General features: G+C 34.9%; 1 protein-coding gene across 5 annotated transcripts in view; it reads right to left on the reverse strand.

Moving 5' to 3' along the window:
• The window catches only part of CNTN1 (contactin 1), a 368,724-nt gene that overhangs the window by 163,935 nt on the left and 191,517 nt on the right, over positions 1 to 13,272 (reverse strand). For all 5 annotated transcript variants that reach the window (XM_058743101.1, XM_058743098.1, XM_058743100.1 and 2 more), the window contains 3 exons: positions 12,966 to 13,095; positions 11,319 to 11,351; positions 272 to 404 (listed from right to left, as the gene is read on the reverse strand). In XM_058743101.1, coding sequence (XP_058599084.1) covers positions 272 to 404; positions 11,319 to 11,351; positions 12,966 to 13,026 — 227 coding nt within the window. In that variant the 5' untranslated portion in view covers positions 13,027 to 13,095. The remainder of the gene's footprint in view (positions 1 to 271; positions 405 to 11,318; positions 11,352 to 12,965; positions 13,096 to 13,272) is intronic.

Genomic DNA, 13,272 nt, shown 5'->3' on the forward strand with positions numbered 1-13,272 from the left:
ACAAAATTTTTAAATGGATAATATCAAAAAGCATTGGCATTATCTGTGCAGAAAATAGTAAGTGGATTATTTGCATATATTTAAGGAAACTTATTATCTGGGCATTAAACTACTCTATTTTGATAACTTGTATGCCAATATTTTTGTTAATATCCCTGTATTTTGTTAACAGCCTTATATTATAACTTTTTTCTATCATTACAGGGTCACAGATGTTGATCTATAATCTGGTCTGACACACCACTATGAAAAGAGCAGTGAGGTACATTACTTGTAAACTGGGAAAGGGCTGGCTCGTGCCCTACAGTTTAGTGAAACTTTTCCTTCTGGTGATTCCTCTGGATAAATGGTATTGATTGGCTGCTCTTCGAAAATTGGTCCAAATCCTTTGTCTTCCTCAGAAACTACAAGAAAAATAAAATTATTTTACATTGTGTTGCTATAAGTGAAAGAAAATTTGGACATGTTTAAAAAGATTTTGGAAAAAATGCCAGAAACACAGAGTCTCCATTCCCATTTGAACAAAGATATTTGCCTTCATAATCCTGAGGAAAACATTTAGGTGCTTTATTCAAAATTCTCTGCCCATCTCTCATTGCATCTCCCAAAGCACCCAGTGTTGTCACGCTTAACTACTTATAGTCCCTCAAATGAGTCATGCTTTCATGCCTCTGAGCTTTTGCCACATGTTTTTTCCCCTTTCTAGACTAATCATCTCATTTTTGTCCTCCTATCAATACTCAAAATGTCCTTTATGATGCAACAGTAGTTAGTTCCTCCAGGAAGCCACCCCTCAACCCCCCTAGCCTCAGTTGGTCCTCATCTGTGCTCTCATAACTCCTCACATAGCTTATGGTACTTAACACACCTTCTGTGATTCTTGATACAATTGTCTGTTCCACAAGACTGCAAATGCTTGGAACAGGTGGCTGTGTCGATAATCTCTCAGCTAGCGGTCAAACAGTCTGGAGCACAATAGGTGCTGAATGATTTTTTAATAAGAGAATGAATGAATTTGTAGATGCTCTGGGGAAATTAGGCTCTTCCCTGAGTCACTTTTTCTTTTTTGTTTTATTTTTTTTACACATGTGACCAATGCCTGTACTCAGGAACATCTAGAACAGTCAATAAACAAATTACATGGATATGGGATCTGACCAACTGGTTTAGAATTCATCACAAGCATACCCATGTTGGGAAGCAGCTGTTTCTCTGGAAGGGGAGAGTGATGCTTCACAGCAGGAAGACGAGAAGAGAATTACTCATATGACATCAATATGGCAACACTTACAGAGAAGAGCTAAGAGCCATATGCCCCATATGAATTAATACTAGCATGTGTGGCTAGGAAGGAGGATATTCTTACATAAGATCATTAAAATGTCTCTGCTAGAGCAAAGCTATGGTTCACTCCTCCAATTTATTTTTTTTTTATTTTTTTTTAATTTTTTTTTTTCAACATTTTTTATTTATTTTTGGGACAGAGAGAGACAGAGCATGAACGGGGGAGGGGCAGAGAGAGAGGGAGACACAGAATCGGAAACAGGCTCCAGGCTCCGAGCCATCAGCCCAGAGCCTGACGCGGGGCTCGAACTCACGGACCGCGAGATCGTGACCTGGCTGAAGTCGGACGCTTAACCGACTGCGCCACCCAGGCGCCCCCTCCTCCAATTTATTTTTTAAGAGAGTTTAAAGTGAACGCCACAGAGACATTTTTGTCTTCTCTAAAAACAACCTTGAAGATGAGAGCTTTATTCCAGCTTCCCTGAATGAGTAGTTTTATTATATTATTTAAATCTTGCCTCAGTAGTGTTTACAGTGTCTTTGGAAAAATTATTTAAACTCTCCAAGCCTCAGTATCACCCTTCATATAATGAGGATAATAAAATCTATCCCATTAAGACACTGCAAGAATTATTTTGAGACAATGCACATAAGACAGCAGTGTACCTGGCTCACAGTCAGTATTCAATAAATGATTTTGCCAACTTTCTCATACATTTGCCAATCCTTTCAAAATTTAATTTATACATCTTATGTACACCTTATGCATATATCATTATATGTATATGTATATATTTGTATGTCAACTCATGAAATTTCTAAAAGCAAGAAGCCACACTTTATTCACTCTTCCTGTTCTAGTGTTATTAGCATTGTATCAATACCTATTTGGTACATGTAGCTGATTAATAAAATCCTCAAGTTAGTTTCTCTATGTATGAAGCAACAATTTTTCTAAACTTGCCTGAAATATTTTAAAAAGGAGATGACTCATTTTTAGTTGGAATTACTGAAATTGCCATTCAAGAATTTATAGACCTCAGTTACATTCCATATTACCATTCTATTTCAGATAGCAAATTGCTGGATCAGAATCAGAGGAATGATAGAAACTAAGATTTAGTTCCAACAATGTACTTCTCCAAACTGTTGTTTTATGCAAGCTATTTGGTTTACATGATCAACATTTAAAAATGTTTTGGTTTACATGGTCAACGTTTAAACAAGAAAGGAAAGAGTAGGGGCATATGTTCTCAAGGCCCTCAGGCCCAATACAACCATAAATAAGATCACAAATGCAAGGTATTCACAGAAGCCCTCTGCTAATGACTGTGAAAGTCCTGCTGTGAGCAGTGTCTAGTTCCATATTCTTCCTGAGGCTGTAAAAAGCCAGAAATGCATATAACGTTTTCTGCTTCACTTCTAATAATTTTCCTGATGATGCCCAGTATTTCCTGGCCTTTTGGGATATAACCACACACCAGAGGAAATGAGGAGTAAATTCCAAATCTGTGATAACTGGAGACTTTCATTTGGATGTAGGTTCTAGATTTTTCAATCTCTGAAAGAAATGACCTTGTGCGTATCCATGATAAAAATCATATGCCATTTTTCTTCCCACTTGGACAATTTTATAAGCTCTTCCTTGAGTCTCTCCCAATTGCACAGCTTTTCTGATTGGAACAATTTAGTAACACCTGCTGATCTGGAGATGCTTTGTTTCTTCCCAATTCACATGAAAATGCTTAAAACGACAAGCAGAGAAGTGCAGTTTTATCAGTATTTTTAGATTCTCTTCTTGAAGACAAGATGACTACTATTTTAACTCTATCCTCAATCAATGACAATTTTAGTGTGAATTTTTCAAACAATTTTTAAAAATTTAAGTAGACTAGATATGTAGCGAGTAAAAGTAAATATTATTTATAGAAGTTTAAAGCTCATAAATATCTTCTAAGTACATTGTATTTATATAACGATCCTGATGTTTATGTCATTACTGTTACTACCAATGCATAAGATCATTAAATTTAAGGGGAAATGGATGTTTGAAGCACTTATGCATATAATTTAAATAGAATATCATTGATCTGCACTGGATTGTATCTTGAGTTTCCATTTGCTACATTAGTGGTAGCGTAAGAATTTCAGAAAGTCACTTGGGGGACCTTTGATGAACTATAGGACTATAGGTATTAGTTAGTTGTTCCCAGTTCAATGACTTGAATATGATCTTGGGTATGGTGATGGATTTTTAGACAGAACACAAAAGCATGGTTCATTAAAGAAAACAAAAGACAAGCTTGATTTTATTAAAATAAAAAAATTCTGTTCTGTGAAAGATACTCTTAAGAGAATCTCAGGTCTTCAAGGTTAGGGTTTTTCCTTTCGATTTTCTCCAACTTGTATTCCACAAACAGCAAACAGGAGAGACTTACAACTAACTAAATCTTTGTTGTATTTAATAAGAGGGATATATTAGTGATTGCACACTACTTCACAAAATTTGTCCTCATCTCAACAGGTACAGGTTTGTAATAGTTAAACCCCCTTTAACATTATTGGGTTTCAATGCAGACATAGCCAGTCCTGGCCCATCTAACATCTGCTTCTCTAGTGCCCTCTGGCAGTGCCATGAAAGAGATTGTAATAATCACAAATTCTCAATTTATAATTTCATTAGCTTTCTTGAAACAACTACTTTTATCACTCTGAAATAGCGTTATGTTCATTCTAAACTGGCCTTAAATTATTTATGGTACTGTATGGTATAGGGGTGCCTGGGTGGCTCAGTCGGTTAAGCATCCGACTTTGGCTCAGGTCATGATCTCGCAGTTCATGAGTTCAAGCCCTGCGTCGGGTTCTGTGCTGACAGCTCAGAGCCTGGAACCTGTTTCAGATCCTGTGTCTCCCTCTCTCTCTGCCCCTCCCCAACTCGTGCTCTGTCTCTCTGTCTCTCAAAAATAAATAAACATTAAAATAAATTTAAAAAAAAAAGGACTGTATGCTACCTTCAAATTCAACAAAGACAGAAGTGTGTGTGTGTGTGTGTATATATATATATATATATATATATATATATATATATATGAAGGTGGACTTGCATATTTTAATTAAATGTATAATCTTAAATATTTCATTTGATAGTGTATCTTTTGATTTTAAGGCGTATATGCTTTCGAGATAAAAGTTGGCCAGCTTTTAGAAAATTGAGGATGTTTCAGTAGTTTCTTCATCTTGATCATATGCATTAAAAATTATGTTTTTTTCAGAAAAGAGACCAGAAATGAAAATTTCCATGGAAAATAATCAAATGTCACATACTTATAATGACGAGATTGTATCTCTTGCCAAGCAATATCTCAAGGAGTATATGTAAAGATTAAACACTTTTTGAGTGAAGTGAGTTGAAATGTATATGCCAAACTGGATAATATTAGTAGTACCCCATGCTATTTTTCTTTCTCAAAGACAAGGACTCTTCACAAATTACATGTATATTTCTTCATATTCCTCATCCATCTGGCCTTTATAGGAACAGACAACAAAACATTCAGGGGACAAAAATATGAAGCTACTTTCCACCAAAATATTGGATTTATTTTTCACATTGAGAGAACACTGCATTCAAGCAAGATACTTTCCTCGTCTCATTCTCTAGGTCAAAAGCAGAAAAGGACACACTTCATATCACAGTAATGTTCCTGGTAAGTATTATTTTATAAATAGAGGGTCCCTGCTTTTGTAAAATGTACAGGCCTAAATAAATAAAACAATGTATTCATTTAGATGGTTTAGCAATTACTGTACATATTTTATTTGGGGAACATATTTGGGTCCTTAAAAGATAAATTACTCAAGACAAGCTTATGAATTGCATGGGCATGCAGGTGAATCTCTGAATGTGATCCTCACAACCCCCTTGAAGAGGGTCTGAGCTCATCATTCTGTTCACTCCACTAGGGCACTCAGATCAAGGAAAAAGAAATCTCTGGGAGGACACGAGGCTCAGTAAAGGAATCATTAATGCAAGCATTACACTCTCAGAAACAGAAAATATGACCATCTTACTGTTTTTTTCTACAGCCATGGAAGTAATTACATGATAAATTACAGTGCTTTGGATGTATTATGAGGGTATAGGGCACCCAAGACAAGAAATACGTATTACGTTACAGAAAAAGAAGATTAGTTTTTAAATATATACCCTTTTTCTTAGTGGGTAAATTCTTCTAAAAAGGAGCACAAAATTATGGATGATTTCTCAAGCTAATTGAAGACAACATTTCATATCACTCTTTCTTTTGATTTACTCTTAATGCAGAATCACCAGTTTTCTACCATGTAATGTTAGTCTCTTGCAGAAATAAGCTCAATTCTTTAAATTCATTTATTTATTTATTTATTTATTTATTTATTTATTTATTTAATTTATTTATTTGAGGAGTGCAAGTGGGAGAGAGGGGCAGAGTGGAGAGGGGGGGAGAGAGAATCTTAAGCAGGTTCCACATTTAGTGCTAAGCCTGAAGCAGGACTCAATCCTACAATCCTGGGATCATGACCTGATCCAAAATCAAGAGCTTTGATGCTTAACCAACTGAACCACCCTGGTGCCCTGTAAGTTCATTTCTTAAATTTGATCACGAAGATTAATAAGAATAAAATCATATAAGAATATTTGTTGTCAAATTTACAAATGTGAATGACAGGTAAAAGTTACTGCTTTTTTCAGTACCATTCTTAATTCCAACACTAACATAATCAGTTGTATTCTCTAAACTGGGATTACCTCACCTCTCTTTATGTGGAGATGGTCCACTGTAATCTTGCTATTCTATTCTATTTTATGTTTGAAAATTGGAAGTATAATTATGATTTGTACTTGAGATAATTTTTTATTCATTTTATATCTATTTTGAAACAAATTCTGTTTCTCATTCTGTAATATGTCATCTCAATCTGTTAGTTATAAAAACATAATTTTACATAAGTATAAGAAGAATCTCAAGGAAAAAAAAACTATTAGAAAAAAGCAATGGCAAAAAATTTTGAACAGAGTCTAACACGGGGATTTTTACAATATTTACAATGTTACAATTATTATAGGATGGAGAGTGTTCCAAGTCTCTTGAAATACAATAAATTCTCTAAATAAGACAGCATTTAAATAGTCTCAAAGAATGCTTCTTCCTACTGTCTTCATTGTCAACCATTCCCCACTGATAAGGAAACAAGGCTGTTCAGAGCTTGGAGTTTGAATACTTGGGTGTCCCAATCCTTTAGAGTCATGGGGAATCTATAATGTTGTAGTAATTCACTATAATTAAAATGTGAAGGAATTGGTTTGAAGAACTTGTAGCAACAAAATTATCAGAACAGAGACTAGGGTCAGGTTTGCAAAAAGTTGACCATATTTCCCTTTGCATGGCTTTATCTTCCAGAGAAGAGCCTATCAAGTCCTTGATAGCAGCCCCTTCCTTGACCACTGCTAAAGCCTCTACACACTGTGTTTTCCTTAACTGTCTGGGCATCTTCCCACACCTACTTCATATCTGACTATATCCCACTATATAGCACTCTCCAGTTAGTGGACCTATTTGTATGACTTAGACTCCTCAGGCTATCTCTAGTCTATTTTAATTTGTAACAGTGACTATATCACAAAATAATGATAAGGCAGTGAATGCTATAAAATCCCAGCCATAATTAGAGATAGACTAATGCTATATGAAATGAAAATAATGCTAAGTACTTGTTGGTAGTCTTATGGAAAACATGTCATGAAAATTTGGGTGTAAGTGCCGTGAAGACAATGGAAATTCCATATCTGTTCTCTCTTCAGAACTTTAATTTTCCTTGATATTATCTTTGAATATTATAGTCATATGGTAATCCCATTGCATAAATTATAGATTGTTTTATACTCTAATTCCTACAGAATAAGTATTATACTGCTGTTTTATCTCTTCTCATATTCTTGTCACTAAATTACAAAGGAATTAAAGAGATACTTATTTTCATTTTTGGTTAGTATAGGTGAATGTTGGTCCTGAAATAGCTGTATCTTATTATTTTTTCTTATTGTTAAAGTAAAGTAACAGCAGACCGTAATTGAGAAAGCATCTAAAATAAGTATTTACCCTCAAATATTCAGTTATTAATTAAATATCTGAATATTACAGGTTCACTATATGGAATTCAGTTGTATTCATTCTCTTAACTCAATAGGATACATGTTGGTTTCATACAATCTAAAAAATAAAAGAGGAAGAAATTTTTTTTAATTTTTTTTTTAACGTGTATTTATTTTTGAGAAAGAGAGAGACAGAGCATGAATGGGGGAGGGTCAGAGAGAGGGAGACACAGAATCTGAAACAGGCTCCAGGCTCTGAGCTGTCAGCACAGGGACCTGATGCGGGGCTCGAACTCACGGACCACGAGATCGTGACCTGAGCCGAAGTCGGCGCTCAACCGACTGAGCCACCCAGGCGCCCCAAAAGAGGAAGAAATTTTTAAGAGACATGGAGAAGAGTGGAGTTGGGCTTTAGGATTTTTAAATAAATTTTGGTGTATTTTATTTTTCAAACTAAAAATATCTATGTATTATTTTAATGCATATATTTATTTTATTTAAAAGCTAGTCACCTAGGCTATTAAGACTACTATGAAGTAATAGTTAAAAACTATTGTAGATCCAAAATGATATATTGGATAGAACTCTCCTATTCATAAGTGAAAAAACAAACCTTACTTTCAACTCACCTAAGTGATGTAGCAGACATTCTTCTTTGACTAACCAGTTCTAGTCCTCCCCTCCTACCCTGATGACAAAGGTCAGATATGTTTAAGGATCAAATCTTCAGTCACATGACTCAGAAATATAGGTTGACTCTCATTAATGTCATTACATTACTCCTTCCTATTGGAGGTAAATGTGTGACCCCACTCTGGATATTGAGGTGACTGGAGAACTACTGAAAGTTCTCTTACTTTTAAAAGAAATACATATGAGAAAAAAATACAACCTGTAGATGTTATTATGCCTACACGTAATATCTGCAACTGCATCACTTTTCCAATAGGTCAAGTAGAAAGCCTTAGTGTTGACCATTGCATTCACAATGTGTACATCATTGGTGACATGGACAAAGCATCTTGGTTGAATGCTGGGGTGAAAGTCTGATCAAAGTAGGTTCAAAGGGAAATATGGGTCAGAGAAGGAAAGACAGAAAGCATACTCCATTTTTTTTTTAGTAATAATGTTGAAAAGAAGAATAGAAAAGTGGGATATTAGCTATACAGTATGGGATTAGCAGAGACATGATTACTTAAATGAGAGAAATTACTACAGAATGTCTATATGTTGACAGTAATAATCGAGTAGAGAGGGAGAAACTGATGATGAGGAGACACGGCAGGCAATTACTGGAGCAATGAACTTAAATAAACCAGATGGGATAGGACAAGTGCACAGGTATAGGGTTTGGTATGGTGAGATCATGTATAAAACAAGCAGGAAGACACAGTCTATGAGTATAGATGTGGAAGGAAACTACATATAGTGGGGTGAACTTGTGGGAGTTCTCTTGAGATTGTCTCTAACACTTCTATGTAATAGAAAGTAAAGGACAGCCAGGAGCTGTTGGAGTTTTGAAGAGAGGGAAGCAACTCTGACACGAGCTAGGAAAATGAGGAAATGAATTCACTGGGGAAGTGGAGTATGTTGGCTGGGCAGTACCAGCTCTTAATTTGAAGTTAGTAGTCATGAATTTAACTTGATATCGGTCAGCATAAATGAGTTTTTTTTTCCCTTAGTAACTACTAGCTGGGTGGGTGAATAAGCTTGGGAATATCTGGATATTTTACAACTCTTCTTTCCTTAGATATTCACAGTTCTTTTCTCTCGGTGTAATACTGTTGGTTGACTTGTGCTCCCACAAAAAGATATGTTGAAGTCCTAATCCCTGGTACATCAGAACGTGAACACATTTGGAAAGAGGATAATTGCAAAAGTAAAATCAAATTAAAATGAGGTTAAAGGTGGGCCCTAATCCAATATGACCGGAAACTTTAAAAAGAGGGAAATTCAGGGGGGCCTGGGTGGCTCAGTTGGTTAAGTGACCCACACTTGATTTTGGCTCAGGTTATGATCTCACGGTTCGTGGGATTGAGCCCTGCGTTGGGTTCTGTGCTTACAGCACGGAAGCTGCTTGGGATTCTCTCCCTTTGCTCCTCCCCTGCTTGCACTCTCAAAATAAATAAATAAATAGACTTAAAAAAAGGAGGGCAATTCAGACACAGATGTAGACACACACAGAGGGAAGATGTGAAGAGACATGGGAAGATGACATATGAAGATGGAGGTGAACATTTGCAGTCATGCTGACGTGAGCCAAGGAATGTCCAAAGCTACCCAAAGTTGGCAGAGGCAAAGAAGAAGCCTTCTCCTACAGGTTGCAGAGGAAACATGGCCTTGATGATACCTTGCTTTAGACTTCTAGCCTCCAGAAGTGTGAGACAATACATTTCTATTGTTATAAGCCACCCAAGTTGAGTTACTTTATTACAGCAGTCCTAAGCAAGTAATATATGTATTATACTTATTACATACATAGTATAAATACTTATTACTTAAAGTTAACAATAACCACTGAACTTTTATGAACTAACCTTTCCCAAACTTATTTGACAATGAAGTCCTTTGTAATGTAATTCCTACTAAGATCCTGTAGAACAAGTGTTTTCTGAAATGCTTGGAGAAACACTGACTTAACACAGCCCATATTTCCCTAACTCTGTGTTGTTTTTGTTCCACATCATTTATTTGGAATTAGCTCCATTTCTAACTTTTGAAATACTTCAAGATTCCCTAATGTACTACCCCCATCATTAAATATTGCTTTTTTCCTCAAGGAAAATCTTTTAAAATGCTCATTATATTTTTCTTATAATTTCATTATCTACTTACTTATTTCCTAGTATACAGTAAGGTTGTTGAAGTCAAGAAACATATCTTACTGATCTTTATATAATGTACATGCAGTGATTCCTAACTCACAAGGTGGGAACAGAAATGGCTTTGGTGGAATTCATGCTAAGACTTGCCCATAACCCTCATGGCAACCTACAAATGAAAGTTCTTCTGACCCACTCTAGCATGAATATTGTTGATTTGGCATGCAAGTTGTAGCACTGTTTGCTCAGTGCCTCTTTCTAATTTTTTCATTCTCCTACCACTATGCAGTAGCTTTTATAAGCTACGAGTCTTAGTGTGTTCACTGAGCACCTATCATGTAAGATCACTATGCTAGAATCTATCACCGCATTCTTTTTTAGTCTTTACAAGAACCATGTGATTTTTATACATGGGAAAGTCAAAGCTCACAGAAGTTCAATAATTTGCACAAGATCACAATCTCTAGTGAATACCAGGTTGAATGTGCAAATCCAAGTTGGTCTTGCTCTAGATTCTGTCTTCTCCTGTATACCACTGCCTCTATTTCTGGCCAGAAATATTCAGTGGTTGAAGTAGAATCTAAATTAGCAGAATCACTAGTTACACTTAATAAATTATAAACAACAAACTCTGCACCGTCTTTGGGGTCCTAACTAAACTGTATCTTAAGGTTCCAATGTCATTAACCTTAACAAGTTAAAGAACTTGTTGAGAGTTCTTTTTCTCTCAACAAAGCAAGAGGATTTCAAAAGTAAGTTAGGTGTTTACAATATTTAAAATATTGCTTCAAAACTTCATGGCATTAAATTGTTACAAAGCATTAGGAAAAACTAAAGGCCACCTAGAATATATTTTCAATCTGCTATAATAATCTAATAGCATATTTGTTTGTGGTGTATCCATTCATTCATTTTGGCAATCAAACAAGTTGTTTTATGACCCCAGAGAAACTATCTTATAGAATCTCCAAGTTATCTAACATTTATTTGCCATTAAGTTTATAGATTTAATTGCTTAGAGATAAAATATGGTTCATTTGGAAAAGTTATTTAAAAAATTTATTCTTTTATCAACTTACCTCCATGACCATATCTTCTGTACCATGTAAACTCTAAAAATAAAAGAAAAAGCAATTTTAATCCCAAAGCAGCTTTTCAAGCTGTGGTTTGAAACATTACTCAAGTAACTGATACTAGTTAATAAAATGACGTTACTGGCCGTTTCTTATTATGGTTGATGTCTCTTCACATGTTTGCAACTATTTATTTCATTTCTTTGCATTTTATTTTTTTTATTTTTTTTTCAACGTTTTTTAATTTATTTTTGGGACAGAGAGAGACAGAGCATGAACGGGGGAGGGGCAGAGAGAGAGGGAGACACAGAATCGGAAACAGGCTCCAGGCTCCGAGCCATCAGCCCAGAGCCTGACGCGGGGCTCGAACTCACGGACCGCGAGATCGTGACCTGGCTGAAGTCGGACGCTTAACCGACTGCGCCACCCAGGTGCCCCTTCTTTGCATTTTATAGTTGCATTAAAATTTGTGGTCAATAGAATTAGGACAAATTTTCAGTACTAATAAGGTTATTTCTTCATTTTATTCATACAAACAAGATTTAGCCAAAATAATCCTACCACAAAATTTTATTATATTTGTATAATATGTATATAAATATGCATGTAATTGTGTGTGTGTGTAATTCCTGTCATTATAGCAATGTCATTAAAATTCTCAAGCACTGATGGAATTATTATATTTTATGGATTCTGAAGTCATCATAATAAAAACTACTCCCCAAAATAAAATAGCATTTTTATTTCCTTAATAATAAACAAAAAGTACAGTAGGATGTCTAGCAGGTTCATCATTAAAACAAAAATGGGGACTGATAAATGAAAAATAATTTCCACCTAAGTCTTACACTCAATAATAACCGAACAAGTATTTACTGAGTTAAGGCAATGAAATGAAGGTATTAGAAAAATGGATTGTTAGAAAACATGTTGCTTTCAGATAAAAATATAATGCTCCTCTCCTTGTAGGAAATATTTCTGAATCCTTTGTAGTTGTCTTTGAAAGACAGAGGTATAGTATCTCTCCTAAAACTACAGCACTTTCAAAACTGCTTTGTTGTTTTTAATGTCCTTGAACACACTGTAGGTTATTTTAAAATTGTTTTTCACAACACCAGCCAGTAATAGGAATTGAAAATCAAGTTACAAATCAATTCATTAAAAACAAAAGTAACAAATGCTTAAAGCCCATTACTCTAATTATTTTACTACCTTTTACTTTTATTTACGCAATTGAGGTTACTTAAGGTACTGTATCCTTATGGTGAAAATACTATATAATGGTGAGCTATTGTATATCTTTTCCAATGGCACATTAAATTATGTCAATTTGTCAAGATTGGGTATAGCAGTAACATTTAGTCCCCAGCCATTGATAAATGTTACGCAGCACGGAAACTTTTCTCTCCCAGAGATCCACATTTTAAACATTAAGCAGCACACTACTACATAAGATTGATTTAATCTTGTGACATTTTAATTGAAAATAAAAAGGAAAATAGGGTCGGCTTTAATATGTATTAATTTACTTGTCTGACACAGATGTCAAAACATATGAATACTAACTTCATGCACCAGATTTAATAAGGTGAATACACACAAACTGATTACATTGACATAATTTATGGAGAATATGCAAAGGATATTTCTTACCTGATAAGCAGGTTGTAAAAGATATTATCACAAGGTGACTGACCAGCAACCACATTTTCATCTTAGGTGCAGAAGTTAGTTTTGATTTTTCAAAAAAGCTTTAGCTTTATGACAGTTGGATAGTAAACACCTACATCCAAAACAGAAGAGAAAGAAAAGAGAAGGAAAGGAAAGAAAAAGATAGGATAAGGGGAAAAAAAGGAAAAGTGAATGTTCATCATTTGAGGTCAACAATATTATCAATTCTATTTTATTTTAGCTTTCTTGTTTATAGAATAAGTTTTAGCTTATTTAAATACATTTGTAA

Source organism: Neofelis nebulosa, chromosome 8 (assembly GCF_028018385.1).
Source record: "Neofelis nebulosa isolate mNeoNeb1 chromosome 8, mNeoNeb1.pri, whole genome shotgun sequence".
NCBI classification, from domain to species: Eukaryota; Metazoa; Chordata; class Mammalia; order Carnivora; family Felidae; genus Neofelis; species Neofelis nebulosa.